General features: G+C 36.0%; 2 protein-coding genes across 2 annotated transcripts; one reads left to right on the forward strand and one right to left on the reverse strand.

Moving 5' to 3' along the window:
- The first annotated feature begins 6,619 nt into the window (after positions 1-6,619).
- On the forward strand, positions 6,620-9,244 carry LOC113355651 (N-alpha-acetyltransferase 50-like). The gene is made up of 3 exons (XM_026598567.1): positions 6,620-6,872; positions 8,215-8,337; positions 8,805-9,244. Exons 1-3 carry the CDS (start codon positions 6,719-6,721, stop codon positions 9,020-9,022), a joined length of 495 nt encoding a protein of 164 aa, XP_026454352.1. The 5' UTR covers positions 6,620-6,718; the 3' UTR covers positions 9,023-9,244.
- A 421-nt stretch (positions 9,245-9,665) lies between these two features.
- LOC113355652 (structural maintenance of chromosomes protein 3-like) lies at positions 9,666-20,262 on the reverse strand. The gene is made up of 30 exons (XM_026598568.1): positions 20,128-20,262; positions 19,774-19,829; positions 19,521-19,596; positions 19,305-19,343; positions 19,127-19,194; positions 18,967-19,038; positions 17,592-17,671; positions 17,413-17,491; positions 17,213-17,330; positions 16,956-17,131; positions 16,450-16,695; positions 16,220-16,341; positions 15,722-15,866; positions 15,272-15,444; positions 15,087-15,186; positions 14,303-14,439; positions 13,980-14,181; positions 13,712-13,799; positions 13,478-13,627; positions 13,136-13,287; positions 12,846-13,037; positions 12,566-12,749; positions 12,412-12,482; positions 12,186-12,337; positions 11,831-11,993; positions 11,560-11,706; positions 11,243-11,338; positions 10,906-11,080; positions 10,012-10,203; positions 9,666-9,908 (listed from the first exon to the last, which is right to left on the reverse strand). The coding sequence occupies exons 2-29, from the start codon at positions 19,786-19,788 to the stop codon at positions 10,013-10,015; spliced, it is 3,609 nt and encodes a 1,202-aa protein (XP_026454353.1). The 5' UTR covers positions 19,789-19,829; positions 20,128-20,262; the 3' UTR covers positions 9,666-9,908; position 10,012.
- Between the last annotated feature and the right edge of the window lie 2,136 nt (positions 20,263-22,398).

The raw sequence follows: 22,398 nt of genomic DNA on the forward strand, positions 1-22,398 counted from the left end.
TCACAAGCACAGTTGAGCACTAAATTCCTCCATTACTCAATCAACTCAATTTACATGAATTATAACCTAGCATTCCACCACTAACAGTGACTTAAGGCATCATCTCAGCCTAGCTATACACATACACATGTGAGCTCACATAACAGCAACAAAAACAAAACAATTACTAAACAGAGCATTGAACTGAACATAAACAAACACAGAAGACATAAAACAAAAACATGAACTGAATTGAAACTAAATAAGAGCAACTAAACTGAAACTAAACAAGAGTAATGGAATAAACATAAAGATAGTTGCAAATTAAACACTAACCCTTGAGACACTGGCTATTCCAGTGCTCTTGGGTGACACACTGGCTAATCCAGGCATAAGCCTTTACATCACACCACAGTCCCCTTTTTATACCCAGACACCCAAATTAGGGTTTACAGAAAAATTCCCCCAAATCCCCAAATTGAACAGTGACAAAATTAGGGTTTCTCACCTAATTCTACTAATTTAATCATACCCATGTTGCCACTGTTCTTCCTCATGCTCTCCCTAGCAGTAATTAGGGTTTTCTCAAACAAACCCTAAATGGACAGAAAAATTAGGGTTAGGGATTTTTCTTACCAAACCTGCGATTTGACGCTTCCCTCTTCAACCCATTCCTCTCCTCGTTCACCAGCTCCATTCACATGCCTTCAATTGCTTTTCTAGCTTCACTAATTCGTCAACCACTCACCTAGGGTTTCGGCAGGGGAGAAATTGACGAATTAGGGGGCTATAAAGATGGGTAATAGTTGTAGGAAGGTAGGGGTGATGATGGTGGAGGTGTGATGGTGGTATAGGAGTTGGTGGCGGTGGCAGTGGAGTGGGTAGTGGTGATGAGGGAGAAGGTGGTGGTACGGGTTCTGCAGACGGGGGAAGGAAGAAGAGATGGAGAAGAAAGAAGAAGTCGATAGAGTTAGGGTTAGGGGGCGTTTGGCTAGGGGTATATGGCTCGTATGTTATGGTGTTGAGCGGTTTCAGCGAGGGAAGATGTTATGCGATCTGCGTCGTAGGATGAGAAGATGGTAGGTAGATCTGACGGCGATTCGGAGGAAAGCGATGAGCGACCGTCGGATGAAGGGATACAACGAAACGGACGGCACTTGGTGGAGTTAGGTACTGTAGTGTAGATCGGGAGTATCTAATTTTGATGCACAGGCATAGAAGCGATCGTTGGATTCAACTACAATCTAATCTGAAGGCTTGGAACTTAAGCGTTGTGGTGTTTTGCAGAGACTTCAGATTTTGATGCTCTACGAAGGAGCGACCGTAGGATTTCGATGTAGTCCCATCTAACGGCTGAGAATGGAGGCGGTTATGGATATAGAAAATGGGTTTGGGTAAGGGTTTTGGGCCTTGGGTATGCCAAGCCCATATCTTCTTTAAGAACAATTCTTCCTTCTTGAGCCCATTCCTAGCTTTTTGGACGTGTGCTCCATTCTTTGCGGCTTCCTTGCGTAATTCTTCCCGGCTTTTCACTACTTTTCTGCTCTTTTCGCTCCGCGACTCGTCCGAACTTCATTTATTACCTAAAAATGCAAGATTAAGTAAGAAAAATATTTATTCTTGAAAACAATGATAATACAGAATATGGGATAAAATGTAGAATTAATGCACAAAAGATGAGTTAAATGCCAAGAAAAATATATAAAAATATGCACTTTTTAGCACTCATCAACAACTCAGTTTCATTTATCACAATACAGTTTAGAGAACTTCTTAGGAAGAAAAAACAAACGGTTCACTAGACAAAAACCTCCTATGTCAGCTCAGCGACATTATCGTATTCCTGCTAGAAACAGAAATTCTAACGATACTGACGATGAGGATATGCAACAGTGCTTTAAGTGTAAAGGGTTATGTCACTTTTCTAATGAGTGTCCAAATCGAAAGAAATACAATGGAAACAAGAGCTTTGCTACAACAGTAGATAAAACATCAGCCCATTATGATTCTGAAGAGGATTATGGATCAAATGTATCACTCTTGGGAGAAATTATCAACTTTGATGAATGTAGTAATACTCGTATCAATCTTAATATTTTAATTGATGATTCTTCATCAAAATCATTAGAGGATGTTATGAATTTTTCGTACACTAATGAAAATCCTGTTAATGTTTTAGGTACCCTATGTTTAGTTTCTAATGTCGTTCCTGAATCAATATCCAAACCCGACATGTACTTATTGTACCATTGAGGGTAACGAACTCACACAATGTTTCAAGTACAAACACAAATTAAGGTATGTCAACAACTGCATTGAGGGATAGTCCTTTGGCAAATGTGCTTAAAATTATTCAAGTCCAATTATGAAGTACGTAAATTTAACTCTTCTTTTCCTAAAGCAAATGTTTCTAAGGAAAAGGTAATATCTCAAATGAAGAGAAGAGTCGGGTCTATAAGTTCCGAAAGGAAAGGGATTACAAATTCCATGCAGGAATCTAGTGGTGAGCATCTTATCTCTCACCTCAACTCAACTTAGTTGTGTTGAAAAGTGCATCTTGTCTCATGTGCCCTTAATAGAGACGAGAATTTTGCACATTAGGGCTTAGGGTCAACCTTGAATATTATTACTTGGATTTTCGTCATTTAAATGTTCTTTGATATAATAAGACTACTTGTGTCTCATTTCCGACTCATATGAGAATAACAATATTTTGTTGTTGAGCCTTGCTCCATCAAGATAGTATAGGATAATTAGCTGGTTATAAATCGGTTGAATAACTGATTTTATGTAAATATATTCTCATAGTGTCATTTTTTATATTGACAAGTATGGAATGAATTAACCAAGGTTTTGTTCAATCAACCAACATTCCCATCTCAATCTATGTCTCAAGTAATGGTACTGAAAAGGTTGATCTATGTAGAAACTTATGAAGGTTAAAAATGAAATTTTACTCTTCTAGGTTTTATATATTTTCTAGTTTGTGAACTATATTGTTCTGAAACCCTGCATGGTGAATATCTTCTTCATTAAGACTTGTATCTCTTTCATAAGAAGTTTATCTTTTTGAGCAATATATTTGTGTTAGGAGTTCACAAACTTATTAATTCATCTAAGGGAACCAATTACGCTGAGTCCTGCTGGTGTTCAAGAGACGTAAGGAGCGACAGTAACTGAATTGTTGTGAGGGTTTAATTCGGTCTCAACTACATTCCAGTCCGAAGTATTGATAGTAGGCTAGATTCTATAGCGGCTTAATACAATTTAGTGTTCAACCTGGAATAGGTCCCATGGTTTTTCTGAATTTGTGGTTTTCTCATTAACAAAATTTATGGTGTGTGTGTAATTTATTTTTCCACATTATATTGTTTATGTTTATAATTGAAATATCCCAGGTTGTACGTAAATCAATCAAAGTAGATATTGGTTCTTGGATATTGATATGTGGAATCTCCCAAGTACTGTCACACATAAATCAGGTTCACAGACTTGCATCTGAAGACTTTCTGATTTTGGGAGATTGAGATATAACTCTGAAAATTATTTCTCGATTGAGATTCATTAAGTTGAACTTTTGGAATTATATTTAAGTTTAATCCATACATATTTCCTAAGATAAAGTTGGTGGTGTACTTTGATAATCCCGCATTTTCAGTATCCCCCTTCAAAACTGACTAGGACTGCACCTTGACTTCTCTTCTTCTTGTTGTCCTCCTCTTCTTCCATAACTTTTTCTTTTCATAGTATATAATTGATGGACGATTCCAAAAATTTCCTCTTCAATTAATTCCTCATGTAAAGCTCTAGGCAATGCCCTAATCCTGATGTAGGAATTGCGTCTCGAAATAAAGCTCAATAAATTTTGACAAATAAGGATGAATACAGTACAACTGTTGTTGTCGGTTTTGTTTATTGAATGAAAGCAATACCGATTGTTATTTGTTGGCATGTATTTTTGTTAAATCCAGTGTCGTTTAGAATTTATTTTGTTTTTCGTTTTTGCATGTTAGTAATCGGCATGGTCTATTAAATTTATCCCATTACCGACTGTTCTATTGCCCAATGCCCGACTGTTACATCCAAATTGCAATTTTCTGTTGGAAATTTTGCCATTGTCGGCATTGTGGGCGGTGCCTTCACCTATGTCGGCTGTTTTTTTTTTCTTTCCAATACCGACTGTTATGTTGGTATTGTATTCATACTCATATACAATGAGATATGCAATTAAAAATCCCTTTCATCCTTCACCTATGCTGACTGATGTTTTTTCCAAAACCGACTGTTATGTTGGTATTTTATTCACACCCATAGACAATGAGATATGCAATTAAAAAGCTCTTGCATCATTTTCACAGTTGAATAAATTTGTGGGTATAAGATGAATGTGTAAAAATGTAAACCCCATAATGGATTCATGTTTTTGATTTGCTAAACATTGTATTCTCCATCCCCGTAATATGAGAATTAACATTAGTGCAGCAGTTCGGATTTTCTATTGCCTGCAATTATCATGGACATTGTGTTTTGATTGTGAGCTAGAATCTGTCATCACTTCTCATTCAAAGTTGATAAACCTATATTTTGTTGACGGATTCATTCATTCTAATTGGTCTCATTCCAACTTTTTGACCAACTACATCTATTGAGTCTCGATTCCTGTTTTAACTGTCATTGTGATCTGATTGATTTGCAAACACACATGGGGATACTCAAGAGTAATTTAGACATTACCAAAATTATTTATTTTTGTGTATCTCCCGGTTGTTGGTTGAAATTGCTTTTGACATTACCAAACTCAGCCTAAGGCTAAGCTTGATACATCTTCTCTTTTTTTAAGGAAAAGAATATTTGACGAAAAATAAATATAAATATCTCTTTTTAGTATTAGTTCTTAATGTCTTTAAATGGCTAATTTTTCCTTTGAACTTTACCGACGAAATTATATAGTTCTTTGAATCCTTTTATCGGGGCTTAGTCTCGTGGACCTAGTGCGTGATCCTTTTACTAAGAAGGAAGTCGGGTGGGTTTTTGGGGGCTTAATGTGGTCATGAAATAACAATCCATATGACCCCTTATCTATCTTTTTTTGTAATGTCTAATCTACTTTTAATTTGATTAATGCTAATTAAATTGATTAAACTAACTAATCAGTCCTAGTGAATTGCTTAGACTAATCAAAACATTAATCTTTTGCAAATTAAAACTTGATTTTTTTGAGTTTTGAAGACGGAAAAATGGTGATTTTGGTGGAATTTTCTTGAAAACTTTTGAAGAAAAATGATGAAACCCTTCATCACAAAACTCAAGATAACCTTGTAATCAATTCCCAACATCAATTTAATCAATTCAAATCCATCAAAAATCAGAAATTATTCTGGATTTTTTGTAATTACGGCTGGGTAAAGGTGTCGACCTAGCCGAAAATCGACCAAACGGTTGGGATATTAGGAACTCCCAGCCGTGAACACATAAAAACGGTTGGGAAGTTAAGAACTTTTGGCCGTAAATTATGTTGCGGCTAGGTTCAAATATCGACGAATTTTTCCTAGCCGAAGCTCATGTTACGGCTTGGAATATCTGGCCGTACTCAACATGTGATTTTTTTTCTTATTATCAGAACAAGTTACGGCTAGTTTTTCCTAGCCGTAACTAATAACTTCGGCAGGAAAACCCGGACGATTGTACTACCACGGCTGGGAAAAACTAGCCGAAATCAGACCTCTCTATTTATTTTTTTCTGTGATTATCAGAATTACTTACAACGGCTAGGAAATCCTAACCGTGAACAACTAATTACGGCTGGGAAATAAAATCTTCCCAACCGCATACCTGTTCAACGGTTAGAAATTCTAATTTTCTATCCATAATATGAGATTTACGGTTGGTAAAATAAGAATTCCTAGCCGTAAACAGCTTCAGAAACTGATTTTTTTTACCCGAATCTAATCGAACCAGATTTCTTAGTCATTCACAAGCAAAAATAAATAATGGGTTTCCTTTATTTTTTCTTTTTATGATCGTCATTTTCATCGTGATGAAATTATGATCGTCATCTTTTATTGTGATTTATGAATGAGAAGAGAAGGAGGAGAAGATAATAGTTTTGTTGTTTTTTTTATGATCATCATCATGATGATGATCGTCATCTTCATCATGATTTGTAAACAAGAAGAATGAGAAGATAATAGTTTTAATTTTTTTTCCATGATCATCATGATGAATCATGATCATCATTTTCATCACATTTGATGAATGAGAAGAGAATGAAAATGAGAAGATAGTTAATTTAGTTTTTTTAGTGAATAGTGTGATTTTGATTTATTTGTATGTAAGGATAAATTGGACTTTTTATATGTATGAGATCCCCCTATCCATGGCTTGGTTTCAACTATCATTTTAAGCCCCCAAAAGTCACCCACTCAAAGCCCCAATAATAGGCTTCAAAATTTTTTTGGAGAAAACTATTAGAGCATTTTTGATACCTAACCATGAACGACATTTAATAAAAATCTAGTTAATTTGGATGGATAGGGCCTCCGAGTTTTTTTAGGTCCAACAAAAATCCTAAACTATTCGACCCGGTTGAAAGTGTTTGTTCTCCAAAGTTCCACCATAACCTAACGGCGTATATTACTCTGTGAAAAGAAATATTTACAGACAAAACAAAACCCTAAGTCTCTCTCTCTCTCTCTCTCGGAGTGTCTGTGGATTCCCATTTTGTAGAAGGAAGGAAGAGATGGGTGGGCAGAGGGAAGTAACGACATCATTAGATGCAGTTCGTGATAAGAATTTGATGCAACTAAAAAAGATGAATACTGCTCTTTTCCCTGTTCGTTATAATGATAAATACTATGCTGATGCTCTTGCTTCTGGTGAATTTACTAAGCTAGGTAAATACATACATACCCCCCTTTCTCTTCAATTACTAAAATAAGGGTTCTGTAAGCTGGATTTGATTAGATGAAATATTTGTGTTTTTAGTTTTTTTTTCCCCTCAAAATTTAGGTATTGATTGGTCCAATGTTGTTAATGGGTTTCAAGAATTTTTTGTTAATTTGCATTTTTGAATGAATTAGAAGATGTTTGTTGGCAAATGGGAAATGGATTGGAAGTTTGGGTTTCGTAGAATTAGTTGAAGTGTTTAATGTAATGTTTGGAAATTTTCGTTGACAAATTGGCGATTATGAGCATGTCAGTTGTGTATAGAGTTGTTGGTATAATGGTACGTAGTGAAGTTAATTTTGTGGACTGTATAAAATCTCCTACGGTATAGAATAGTAAGAATGTGCTTGTTTCATTGTCGAAAAGTAAATAAACTCTCATTGATGAGGAATGTGGGCTGTACATCGATTCATTTTCTTTAGACTGAGAGTGTTGATCTAGTTATAGATAGAACTTGATCACTCTTATGCTGTATGGCTGATTTTTTCTTGAAGCTTTATGTGGGTTATGAATTGTTGCTCATTTTGTTTTTATTTGGAAAATGAGGGAATTCTTGGGTATTAGTGCTGAACATGGTTCAGGATACTAATATGCTGTCTTTAACTGTCTTAGTTAGACACATATGATTATCACCTTGCCGATCTGAAATTTCTGCATCAATTTGTCATACTCATACATTCTATTAGCTTAGAGTATTATTTATTCCTTTCTTTGTTTAGCTCATTTAAAACACTTGATTTGATCATGTATTGTTTGATGAGCTGAGAGATGTTGCTTGTACTTTGGACTCTTTTACATAAGCAAGAGCGTTTAAGTTTTTTGCATTTTTTTCTTTTTGGTCCACTTGTTTCTTGAAGATCGAATTATCATTCTTAAAGGTCCTTAAATACTGTAACTTGATGAGTATGAGCTTATGTCCACAGATTATAAAATTATGTTTGAAGTTTAAACTTTGGTGTGAAATTAGCAGGGTCGTATTGTTTATGTTCGTTTTTGAGGTGTGCTATTAGGAGAACACTAGTTCATCATCCCAGATATTTGTTTCTGATTAAGCTATAAAGTATAAACTAGTTTTTGGTAATACCAAAAGCCTAGATATAACTTCGCTTTGGAAAATATCTTTCTTTTGTACTGAAGATTCGTCCGTAAATGCTCTTTTAGTGTTTGTTATATCAAATATCTTTAGTAATACAAATGTTATACTCCTCTCCTTCATTATCAGTGTTGTTAGTGTTTTATCATTCCAAATTTTCCGAACTGTAGTGCCTCATGATGCGTTTCTTTTTTCAGCTTACTACAGCGATATTTGTGTTGGTTCAATTGCCTGTCGCATCGAGAAGAAGGAAGCTAGGGTTGACCGTGTTTACATTATGACACTGGGAGTCTTGGCTCCCTACCGTGGGATAGGGATCGGTGCGTATATGACTTGTCTTTTCTCTTCATTTACATTTGCGCATATGCTTGTTCTAGCACTTTGAACTCCTCTAAGTTATTCTTTAGAAGACGATCTCTTACTTATGGAGGTGCTCTGTTTGTGATTCATATAGATTTCATAGGGACGCTTAAATTCCAAAGGAAATGGAAAATAATCTCAAGCACATCTCGTAATTTTGCAGGCATGATACTGGAAATAGTTGTTAGTTGGATCCATCACAGTTAGCCGTTTGTTACGTGTTTAAATATGATACATTGATATCACAGCAGACTGGAATTCTTTTACTTTTTTCCTGTTTCTGCTATAATTTCATTCCATTTAGTGGGTAGTGGACGTTCGGATTTCTAACAACTCAAATGACTAAGTTGACAAGACAAGCTTCCACAACCAATCATATGACTGTAAATTCATGTCAGCTTAAATATGTTCCTGGATATTTTTGCAGGTACCAAGCTATTGAACCATGTTATCGATCTAAGCTCCAAGACAAACGTAGCTGAGATTTACTTGCATGTCCAGACAAACAATGACGATGCTCTCAATTTCTATAAAAAGTTTGGGTTTGAAGTCACTGAGACCATCGAAAACTACTACATGAACATTACCCCACCAGACTGTTATGTGCTTACCAAGTTCATCACCCAGTCTCAACCTCCAAAGTGATACTCTGTCCATTTATTTATGTAGCATTGTTTGCATCCAAGTGACGACTACCTTGAAATGATGGGTTTTTTGAGTGCTGTAGAGAGAGCGTTTTGGTTATAATTTGTTACACTCATTTTTGATATTCATGGGTTTTGTCCTTGATGTTTAGCCTTTTTATGTTTATGTATGACAGACTTCCAGTCAAATATCCTGAAGTGCATCATTGTGTTTAATCATTCATTCTGTCCTCATTAAAGTTTACAATGTCTGTTTAACTGGCAACAAATGGGACCTTTTCTTCTTTTTATCTGGTGCCCGACTTTCTTCCCAAAGGTGCACATGTAAGTACCTCTGGGTTTAGAGTCATCTGGTGATTGTAAAAAGACTATTAGGTCACTGAAATGCAAGAAACAGTTTGCTCACACTGGCTTAGGTGCCCGTATGAACGAGAATGTAAGCTACAGTTGCCACACTTTCTGGGACATTAGGCCTTGGCCTTCATGTGGCCAATACAGATCAAAGGGTTAACTTTGGTTTACAAGCCCCTGCGTCCAAATGATTCTGTAGACAGAGTAGCTGTTGTGTCTAAAGGCAGTCGAAATTATAGGCTGGCTAATGAACTAGTGCAAACAGACATACAAAAACATGTCAAATGGAAAGGTAAACTGTAATGCTGGGCAAAAGACTTTTTTGCAAAACACCTCAGAAAACCGAAAATCTGACATCCTTGCTTCACTATACATAATCCACAGCGTTTAATTAAAGTCTAAATTTGGTCATACCAAGCTTGAACATGTTAGAACTTAGGATGTATATATTATACATAGTGATAATTAATGGATGCTGATGAACAACTTAATTTCCTCGTAACTAATGTCGTTAAGTATTTTCCTGTCCGGCCAACCTACAGGAAAATATTCAGAAAACAAAATGAGAAAATCACTTCACAACTAAATTAGTTCATACTGAAATAGTAAACAATGGTTTGAGCAATTATAAGTGCTTACCCTATTCAGCATTATGAGACTGGTCGTGCTCGATAAAGCGCAAAGCTTGATCCTTGGAGATCACATTTACAAAACTGACTCTATTTTTATGCGTCACCCCATATATCTTGTCTGCAACTTTCACAAGCTCTATTCTGAAAGTAGTGGTTATAAACTGAGTATTTGCCATGTCTGCCAGGCGACGTACCATATCTATGGAACACATTGGTCAAGGAAATACAGGAAGAACGGTAACTCAATTATAGCGCAAACACACTTCAGAACAACAATCATGTTTTTGGATATAAATAGAATGCATGAATAAGTGAAATATGGGATTTATCTTATATGAATGCCATCATAAGATTTAAACATGAGGCATATGACTCAGATATTAAACATGTTTGTATTACTCTACTTGGGTAGCACAAAGACTTGCTAAAACACGTCACTATACTGTAAGAAGATGATACATCTATATATTTTTTCACTAACTGTAGGTTCTCCTAATTATATGTGCTTGCAACATTTTTTCTGATAATAAGGATGTCTAGACCTTCTAGAGAGTCCGATTATATCTCAGGGTTGAGGAACCATTTTCCTACTTACATTTCTAATATTGATCCATGTCTGTCTCTATACCATGTCCTTCAACAACCTCCTGAACCAAGAAAAGTTCTACTTTCTGTTTTTCGTTAAAGCTATACAATGCGCATTGACAGCACACCTCTTTTTGGGGAACAACATCCCTGGGAAAACCTCATGGGAAGTTAACCACATGGCCTCCAAGTTGCAAGGTAGTATAGCTGTACCATTTGGCCAATCCCCCAAGGTTCACAGTCGTGCAATATAGATAAGATCAACAAACAAGAAGATAAAAATGAGGGAAAGTGGCTAAAACTATGTGTTGGATACTTCCAACAGCAGTTCTGTACTGCGGATCTAGTGCAGCATCAATCTCGTCAAAAAGATAGAATGGAGCAGGATCACATCTCTGTATGGCAAAGATCAGAGTCAAGGCCACTACAGTTTTTTGACCACCAGAGAGCTGTTTCATGGACTGCGTCTCCCCTTGACCAGTGAAAGAAACCTGAATAATATAGACAAAAATCCACGAAATGAATATCCTGACACTAACTGATTGAGAACCATAGTCTACCCTGTGTTTTAAACCTTGGTAACTTTCCACAGATATAAAGTACTTAACGCTCTCTTCCGAAAGATGTAAATGATTCTAATTCTTGATAAATACCTTGACTTTGACGCCAATGTATTTCTCAACCCTCCCTTCAGCATCTGCCTCACGAGGCCCTTCCTCATCATGATCATCATCTCCATGACCAGCATCCTGTACAGAAGAGAAAACCAAATGTATCTTATATACTAACAGGGAAAACGGTGTGCTTGGAGGCGGTAGTGTGTGTGCGCGCGCGCGCGGAAGGACAAATTTTACATGTAACAAAAACACACAAAAAAGAATCCAGAATGTTCAATCAAGACACATTCAATGCTATTTATAAATGTCCCAAGTCACATTCAAAGTCATTCTAGTAAAAAATAAAATAATACCTTTTTCTTCATCATGACCAAAAATCCATGGCCACCGGGCACGAGTTCAGAGAATACTTCCCGGAAATGCCGAGCTACACCTTTGAATGTACGTTCAATTGATTCGTCCTTTCGATGATCCAAAACTTGGATTAGCTCCTTGATTTTCTGCACATGTATTAGAGTCAATTAGCCACCGAAATCATGGGTCCAACCTTAACATCACAAGTAACTAGAGTTCAGATATACTTCAAAAAAAAAAACTAGTTCAGATAAATGAGTGAAGTAGTACATCATCGCCAGCATCCAGTTCAGCTTGCCTCTGCTGGAGTTCTTCTCTTTGCTCCGTGAAGTTGACATACTGATCCAGTGCCTTCTTATTCACATGGCTGAACTGCTGCAATTCCTCGTTGCACTTGTGAAGCATTTTGTGCAACTCTTTGATGTTCTTGCGCCTGTTTGCCGCATAATAAAATAGATAGACGTATTTAGCAGAAAATAGATAAAAACATGAAACAAATAACACGGCTGAATATGAACTATAGCATGTAAACTAACGAAACCCTATTAAAAAATAAATTAATGGAAGATATAATAATAACAGTAAAAGAAAAAGAAATGCAGTAGAAATTTTGAGAAAGCATTACTTTTCAAAGGCATCGGAGGGTAAAGAACCCAAATCCCTAATTTTCTTCATGCAATCCTCCTGTTTTGCTAAAAGAGTATTCCTTTTAGTTAGTAGTTGATCGAGAGCTTTCGCCTCCTCCTGAAGCGTACGCTCGTACTTGTCCTCTAGAGCCTACAGAAAGCATAATGTATATCATAAACTGACAGACGCAATTCATTATAAGAGACGCCAAAATGCACACTTACTTTTAATTTATTTCTCTCATCCTTGATATCTTTCATTTGCTTAGTGTGTTCATCAACTTTCTTAGAAACTCCTGCGCAGTATCATACTTTCAGTTATATAATAGGAATCAAGATATAACTCTTTGACAAAATATTTAAGGCACGTGAATCTCACTGTTCAGCCTTTGCGTTGCATCATCAACATATTCTTTGGCCTCAATACGATCGTGTCTCTTCTGTTCGACTTCCCCAAGCAATGTATCAGCGTCAGCGGACGATCTTATGGCCAACAACTCTTGTTGCCGCCTTACAAGATTTGTTGATAGATTGGTTTCAAGCTCTCCTTTTCTTGTTTCCGTCTAAAAAAAGGAAGATATATTTAACATCCATGACCAATATCCATAAGTATCAACCTCAAATCTACATGATACCAGATATGATTGCACTACACCGACCTCTATCCGGTTTGTTTTGCAAGCAATGAGATTTTCTTTCAGTTCAGTAATCTCAGGGTTCAACCGTGATAGAAGTTCTCTTTCATCTTGTAACAAGCAATCAACAAGATCTGTTCCCATCTCATGCTCTTTCGCAGCTATACTAGATCGGAGCTGGTCAATTTGGGTACGGGAATTTGCAAGCAACTTTTCCTACAGATACAAAAAAATGAAGGCAGTTATATCACCAATAGTAAAACTTGCTATCAACGCTTAATTACACAATTACGTACACAAGGTTCCCTTGATACCTTTTTTTGAAGTGCCTTGGACATCGATTCCTTTTGCTTCTTAGCATTAACAATATCATGCCTGATTTGCTCCAGCTCTGACTTGTTATGTGACTGCTCGGCATCAAATTTCTGCTGTTCACTGACAAGTTTTGTGATTTCCTGGTCTATCTGTGAGGAAAGCTAAGAAAAGTGTAGTTGTTTATATTAATTTTTTAGCAAAATTTATGGTGTCTTGTTATAACTTAAAAAGGAAAAACTACCACCCAGCAGAACCGTAACCAGAGATACCAAAGGTGCAGTACAAAACTCATGTAAGAAAAATATTAAAATAAAAACTCTTAAACAGTTTCATCAGGATATCTTCAAGGTCGCTTCTAAGTTTGTTCAACTCCTCTTGTTTACTGTTGACAGCCTTAGTGTTTTGCTTAACAGCATCCATATACTTCAGCTTTGAACGCCTATGATCGTAGAATCCCCCTGTCATGCCACCTTTCTTGCTTACTTGGTCCCCTGGTAAGTGTAAAATGTAGTTAAAACTTCAGGTTACATGCACACTGCTTGCTGAAGGGTGTTAATTTAAAGTTATTTCCAGACCTTCCAGCGTTATGCAGTCCAAACCATCCACCTTAGCAACTGTAGTGGCAACATCCAAGTTTCTACAAATCACAGTTCTACCAAATACCTAGGAAAGAAGAGTTGATGTTTAATAACAAGATAAGAAGTCCAACAAATGTTAAGATAAATATATATGTAACAAGTAGAAGTAAGAAGAGAAAAACACATATGAAGGAGTGAAACAATAACTAGGAACTCGATAATTAAGCGTTTCAAGAGACAGCAAACTATAGAGGTAGAACTCAACCTGTTGAAATGCTGGAGTATGATGCGGAGAGAATTTAAGTTTTTTCAACAGCGGTACAACATCACCATTGTTCGGATACTTTACGTGTGGAGGCTTCACTCTGTTCAATGGTATGAAAGTGATACGTCCGCCTTTTTCTGAATTAAGGTACCTAATTATTCTGGTGGATATTTCATCTGTTTCAACCACTACATGGAACAAGCTGGTAATGCAAAGAAAGACTTGTCTTAGTCAAACACTCACCTCATGACAACATGAAGAATGCCATTTCTACTTTTTCTTTGGAAAGAAACAATAAAGCACAGATAAGGGACAATTTAAACCTGTTTCCAGCAGTTACTTCAACAGCAGTGAAAAACTTGTCTTCACAATCAAGCAACTCTATAATTGGACCGAACACTCCTTTTATATTGTGATCTCTACAAAGCCTTCTGACAGAATTCAATCCCCTTCTAATATCCTGAAATATAAAATTGGCATATTAATGTCTAAAAGAACATTAAGATAACAAGATAACGTGAATACTGAGTGATCTTCGTCCTGATGACTAACTTCACTGAAGCCAACATATGTAGGAATCAAGTAGGAGAGAATATCCAAGATCTACTAACAGATAATTGTCTAGCAAAATTACAGCCTTAGAAATAATTAGCAGAATTATTGAGTGATATATGTAGGAATCAAGTAGGAGAGAATATCCAAGATCTACTAACAGATAATTATCTAGCAAAATTACAGCCTTAGAAATAACTAGCAGAATTATTGAGTGATATATGACAGTTCATCACACCAATATAAGGCGCATGGATTTTTTATGCTACAGCCCCACACTTAGCCAAGAGGCTAAATGAGCAGATTGCAATAGTGACCCCAGAGCTGTGACCACATGCTCACACGGTAAGAGTTGCTTGCAATGGCCTCAACATGTATGACTCTTGGATAGTAACACCAAACACCAATTTAAGCAAACCCAATACCTAACGGACAATTTGAGGAAACCCCAAGCAAACACAATTTTATTCCGGAAAGCAGATGCCTAATTATACTTCCTTTTCCATAAAACTTGCAGCAAAGAAAAGATACAAAGTACTCAAGCAAATTACTCACACCAGGAGTAGCATGATCAAGGCTCTTTTCAGCTTTTTGAACTTCTGACTTGAGCTTATCAATTTCTGAAGAAAGTTCACTTTCCCTCTCCCACATTGACCTAGAACAACAGTAGATGACTGAGTTATAGAGGACTATTTTCAGATAATATAATAAATGACAGAAAAGTAGTTTACAAAACATACTTTCTTTTGTCTTGTAATTCGTCCCTCTGTTTCTTTAAACTGCGAAAGCCATCCTGATACTTCGGAATGCAGGACTCCAGCTTCTTATACTCTGTTTCGCGTTCCTCAATGTATGCAGCTTGATTTTGCAATCCAGAATTAATGCCCTGAATTTCATTTTGAAGTTTTTTCTCCTGAAAAATGAAGTGGTAGAAATCAGTTACTACCGTATAGGTCCAAGCTAAATGTATTGAAACAAAAAGAAATGAAAATTACAGAACAAACTTCAGAAAATGCCCAACTACAGGCAAACAAGATGAAGAAGTTAAAACCACAAGTTTACTAGACAAAATATCGTATGACCTGCTCGAATCAAAATATATTATTGGATTAAGTTGCTGTCTTCTTGAAGTTCATATGACCTGCTCGAATCAAAATATCGTATGTTCATACTTCATAGTAAGCAATTACCTGTTCCAAATTAGAGGTAAGAACTCGTTTAAGATCATCAACTTCCTTTTGAAGCCACTTGTCTCGGGCAACCTTGTTAGCGAACTGAGTTGCACGGCCTTGCTTTTGATACAGAATGCTAAGCTGCTTTTCCCTATCCATTATCCTACATGTTCCAAAAGACAGTGTAAGCGAAATTCCGGTAAAAGTTTACTTTAGACACATTTTTACTTCTTTTGCCTCTCTCTACTTTCTATTTAGCACAAAGTATTCGTACGAGAAGATCATTTAATGCAAGGAAGCTAATTAATACCAAGTTGGGAATGTCATATAAGTTTTCCGGGATACCTTTAAGTCCAATGTGAAAGAAAAAAAAAAACAATTATAGCGTGCATCATCTACTCAAGACAACAGGGATACAAACAAAAAGGTGGATCCAATTATGCAATTACTGAACTTTAAGGCATATCTAAATTGGGTGGTACACATGGTTTAGCTACAGATATCCAAGAAACAAACCCTTTCGTTAATTCCTCTTCCTTCGCCATCTGATCATTGTATGAACATCGAATTGTTTCCAGCTCATTTTTGGATTCCTGAATTTTCCTTTCAAGACCACCAAGCTCAGCAGCAGCTTCCTCCTAAAAGGATGCAAAAAATTGCAACGTCAACTGATACAGTTAACCTCCTGAATCACCCTTGTTTAAAAAACTAAGATTGTTAACATACTTTAAGGTCATGAAGGTTACCTTCTCTCTCTTACTCCCAGAAATTCTCTCTTCTAAATCTCTGACATCAAGATCGACCTGGGCATGCTTCCTCATTGCCTCTGTCCGCTGTTTCTCTATAACTTCTTTCTCTTTGCTCAAAACTAGAATATTTTTGTGGAGGTCTTTAGCTTCCTTCTCTAATTTCTTCGCATTTTCATGGGCATCTAGCACATCATTATACATCTTGGCTGATGTTTCTGAAACTTTATTGCGAGCCTCTTCTACCTGACAATGATAAAAACAAGATCAAAGACTCAGCCAAGTGATGGAATATCAGCATGTAAGCAGCCAATAAGAACTGTTATCGTGAAACTAATATACTCTCAGTAGATAGCCATCTGTGAACTTATGTTTGGAATATTTCCAACAGCAAGCAAAGTCAGTTACTGGTACTAACCATATTAGAGACAAGTTACTAGTGCAAGTTTGTCTAGGAAATTGGAAAGTAAGAATCCTACATTAACCAAAACAAAATAAAGACTCACCCCCTCCAATTTTTGTCTAGCTTCTTGGAGTTCTTTGTCGTAAATGGTATATTCCAAAGATCTCCGCTGCTTGTCAAGCTGCTGATATTTTTTCAGTTCCTCTTTCTCTTCATCTAGCTCTCTAAGTCTTTCATCCAAATACTGAACAACTTGAATTATCTGCTTCCTCTTATTACCTAATCAACACAAGAAACTTTGAATGAAGTCCATGGTACTATAGGGTAACAAGTAGTTCAACGAATATATGAACATATTACCAGTATCTTGCATAATTTTCAAACTCTCGCGGCGTCTCTCTTCATAGACTCGGGTGCCCCCAATTTCCTTTAGTAGATCCAGTCGCTCAGAGTCTTTCATCAATGTCAACTTTCCTATCTGTGACCAGAAAGATGAATTAAAGCACAAAACAAAACAAGATATCCTGTCTTCGAGATGCACAGGAATTACGCTTGCATACCTTTCCTTGCTGAACAACATAGTAAGGATTGGAACGAGAGAAACCAGCACTTTCGAGTAAATTCATAACTTCAGTTTTTCTGCAAATTGATAACATCGCGTTTTCCTTAAAGCCTCACCATAGACAGAAGCAACGACAAACAATAACGAAATAAAACATTAAGAACAAGGAAAATTTACGTGATATGTTTTTTATCCAAATAATACTCATCCTTCTTCAGACCAATAGTTCTCCTCAAACGCACTTCTTGCTTATCAACCTGGAGAAGAACCAACGAACCATAGTAAACAATTTGAGCATATCACTTTCATTAATACAGTTTGGCAACTATATCACACGCACCCACATGTAAAAACAGACATCATATCTACGTTTGTTACAGTAAGCAATAACTTTGGCAATATCAATCAATGTTGTTGAATATCTGGTGCAAAGTTTTGTGGTCTTCCATATGACATATCATTAAAATCCATAATATAACAAGTTTGGATAGCTTTTTGGTGTTGTTCATCAACGGTTGAGACTAGCTCTCCTAATTTTTTCAAGGAAACATCTTAAGAAGCCCCTTAAAATCATTGATACAATGATATAAAGCTAATTCTTAGCAATGGAAGACACTTCGACATTGTCGCAAGTGTCATTTGGCAAGGTACACCTAGAATCCTAGATAATATATAATACAACATACGTTGATCAGCTTATATTCTAGAATTTTTCTAAAAACATAGGACACAAGGCACTGAAAATTCAGGTATAATACGATAATACCATAATCTTGTAGCAAATGTGTTTTGTGTTTACCATCAACAGCTGGAATAAACTAACAGCTTCCCTTGTAACTACCCAAGGAATGCCTAAACAAGAATTATTGAACGGCGAACAACCAGAGTTGAAATTCTGGATTTTTTTTGTCAGTGTCACCTGTTCAGGACAACACTAAATATACCTAACTCCCACATATTATATTTCTTATTTTTGAGCGGCTTGAGAAACATGCTGCAATGTGAATAGCGCAATTTGTACAGAAATGTAGGAGTATTACACTTATTTAGCGTATACATTCTAGCAAGGATCCCGACTAATGTAATGAAGCACAAGAACAGTGCTGGCTAAGATTAAATCAGAGTCATCAACACACAGATTATGCAGCACATCTGCCCTCTCTGCATTTCCAGAAATGGCAAAATTTGTTCACGTCCTCAAATAACATAGTATCATCAAACCAGTCTAGAAAACTTTGAATACTTCTATGGAGGCTACTTTCTCATGCTCAGAAATCTACTTTAGTAGTTGCAGTAATGAAGAGAAAAACCATCATAGAGTAAAATGGTGATGAAGCATTCTTGTTTAGTGAACTGTTCACTTCAACATTGATATGCATGGTTCTAGAGATAAATCACTTTTTGCACGTAAAAGAGGTAAGCTACTATGACATACAACTTGTTGAATTACCCTCAAGTTCTTCTATAAAACATTTCCAACGCCAACTAGAAAGAAAAATACCAATCGCATGTTACAGATAAATATAGAACCACTGAGATGGTAAAAACTTACAGGCATGCGATTATCAGAATTATCAAACACTATCTCCACAAAGGCAGATAATACTTGGTGTCCTGCACCTTCCTGTGTAATTTAAGAGAATTCAGTAACGAAAGAAAACATCAAATAAACTCAAACATATGAATCTAGATGAAAGATATTGGAAACATACATGGAGAAGGGCGTGTCTATCCTCATTCCGCAAGTTCTGGAAGAGATCGCTCAGTACAAATCGAATCGCTAAAAATTGGAACCATTCAATCACATGTCAATAATAGCAAAAACAATACATACAGCCAATACCAAGTAACTACATATTCTTAACAGAAGTTATTATTAGAAGTACTTACCATGAAAGAAATTAGTTTTTCCAGATCCATTAGCACCAACTACAGACATGTTAAAAAAACGTCAGTTGACTGAACATTACGGCGTAGACTAAACGAACACTAAAATCTTTGGCAATAATTCTCCTTAATTACTCTGAGTTTTTCTTTTCAGCTAAATAGCGCATCTACTAAACAAACCAAATTTCATGTTATAAGTAAAAGAATGAAAGGCATTACCGACACAATTAACTTTAGGACTGAATTCTTCAGTTTCAATCTGTTCTCTGTAACTCTTAAACCCTTGAATAATAATCTGATTCACCACCAAACAAACAAACAAAAAAATGTCACCAAAAATAAAAAAACGATGACAATAACACTATAATCCCAAGAGCCTGCTTGGATTTCCCACTCTCATAATTCCATGTAAAAGCATAACCCACCAAATAAATCGCCTAATTTTTATTTCATAATAACATAAAAATTCTACCTGCTTTATATACATTTCTTCGAACTAATCCCAGATAACTTATTCAATTTCAGTACCTGTAAGAATTCAGCAACACACGCAGTTAGTAAACCAAGATCTGTTTCGTTATCTACAAAACCTAATAATTTCTGATCTTAGGGTTTCGAAATTATAGGGTTTTATTTGTAGCGCGCGTCAAATTGAAGTAAACAACAGGTTCTTAACTAAGTTTTCACAAGTATAAGGACTAATTGGGAGAAGAAAATTACAGAAACCCTAACTAGACAGTCTGTAGATGAAGAATTTGGAGAAATAAAAACCAGATGCAGGAAAAAGAGCGGGAAAAAAGTTAGAGAAGTTGAGATAGTTACTTACTTAGGAGATCATCCGGAAAGTGGATTCAGAGAGGGGGAGATGGGAAGTAACTTGCCGGAAGTTCACAGAGGAAGTTTTGTTATTTGAGCGCCAAAAATTGGACTCCACTCAGGTATTAAAGAGAGTCAAGACTAGGGCTGCACAACCGGTAGGGTGGGTAGGATATGGCCTATACCCACCACCCTACCCGTTTACCAGCGGTTAAGAAAATCTTTACCCGCCACCCTACCCGCCAAATAATGGATAGGGTAGGATACGGTTAAAAAACTGGCGGGTAGGCTAGGGTTGGCGGGTAGGAGTAGGGTATGTGCATTTCTAGGTAGGGTGGGTAGGATATGGCCTATATCCGCCACCCTACCCGTTTACTGGCGGTTAAGAAAATCTTTACCCGCCACCCTACCCGCCAAATAGTGGATAGGATAGGATACGGTTAAAAAACTGGCGGGTAGGGTAGGGTTGGCGGGTATGGGTAGGGTATGTGCACCCCTAGTCAAGACTGTGAAATAGATGTACAGAAGATCGGGGAAGCGATACTAAGTACCAACATAAGGCCTTGTTTGGTATACGATATCACACTTTGCACCTTAGTGTTTGGATTATGATATACCTGGTGGAAGTAATTTTTCGTCTCCTAGAAACAAAAAAGTAAGAATTGTGGTGAAGAATCAAAATTCGAAATGATTTCTACGAGAAAAAAAGTTTAATTTATTAGGAAGATATCCAAAAAAAAATTATTTCTACGAGTAGAAAATTTAATTTATTAAGAAGCAAATATTATTGCCTTCCAATTATTGGCTTCAAACATCCTTAGATTTATTTTTGTTTCTGGAAATTAAACATTTCCTTCATAAGTCTCGAAACTCAACTTTAAGTATTTTTGTGGAGTGATAATGGATAAGGGGCTATTACAAACACAACGTGCTCTTTTTTGTCTAAATATGTTTTTATTTTGTCGATGCCGGTTTTTCCTTTTGACTTCCCTCAGGTTTGCAGTATTGTTGTTGTAGAACCACTATATAATCTACTTTGAATCTTTTTGGCATACATCCCCTATCTTCTAGTCGTTATTTTATCAAAATGGATAAGCATTGGGAGGTAAATAATAGTTGAAAAACCATTTTAGTTGGTTAAGTTAGAACGGATGTTAGTAATAGTAATTTCAGGCAATGCAAAGTAATTTCTCAGGTCTGAAATAACTTCTTCAAAAACTTTGGTCAGGCTTTTAGTAAAAGGGACAAATCAAACTTAATGGAAGTGGAGCATTTTTAAGAAAAGAAATAACAACATTTGGTCCATGCTGCCTTTTGTAATATGGTGGAATTTCTGGGAACTAATGATAGGTGCTTTACATGTTAACCAAATTATAATGGTTCTCAAATGCATCAACCACAATTGGTTTACAACTAAAAATCTTTTTGGGGGATTTATTTATCCTATATAATCTGCAATTGGGACTTTGTTCTCATAAATTAGTTTTTGTTTTTAGATTTTCTTTTCTGGTTGCAGCTTGTGCAACTTCTTTTGTTGTGCTTCTGTCACTAATAATAACCCTTACTTAAACAAACTTTCCCTATCTTTCAATCGAAAGAAGCAATCTCATAAAAAAAAATTACAGTATATATTGTTAGTAAGGTAAAATCAAATTTGGTAGCTAATATGTTCGGATATAACATCACGAAGTTACAATAAAAACCTCAATTCAAAATATTATGGAGTTTGAAGATTTTCATTCCAAAAGTATACAAGAAATTAATGTATATCGTTTTTTATCAAAATTGAAGATTTCGTTCCAAAAGTATACGAGAAATTAATATATTTCGTTTTTTATCAAAATATGCATGACTCAAAGTGGATTGTTTTCCTTTGACATGAACATTATGACCGGTATTTATGGTTAGAGTGGCTTCTTTTTCTTTGATATGAGCGTGGCAACTAGATTTATTGTTTTTAAATATACAAGTATTAGAAATTAATGTATTCACCTTATATACTCTCTTTGTTCAGAGAAGGTGAGTTGTTTTTAGTTTACATAATTTCTAAGAATTAAGAAAAGATGGATACTTCTAAGTATTTTTTTCCAATGATATCCTCATGGATAATACAATAGTAAATTTTGAAATTACATATCTCTCCAACTATCGCATGGAAGTTTGTAAAACTTTATCTAGTTTGAAAGCGTTTTAAAACACCTACCTAACAATATTAACATAACTACCAAATTATAGATATTCCTTATAGTAAAACTGAACGACAATAATCAATCGGAACAGT

The sequence above is a fragment of the Papaver somniferum genome, chromosome 3, assembly GCF_003573695.1.
Source record: "Papaver somniferum cultivar HN1 chromosome 3, ASM357369v1, whole genome shotgun sequence".
NCBI lineage: Eukaryota > Viridiplantae > Streptophyta > Magnoliopsida > Ranunculales > Papaveraceae > Papaver > Papaver somniferum.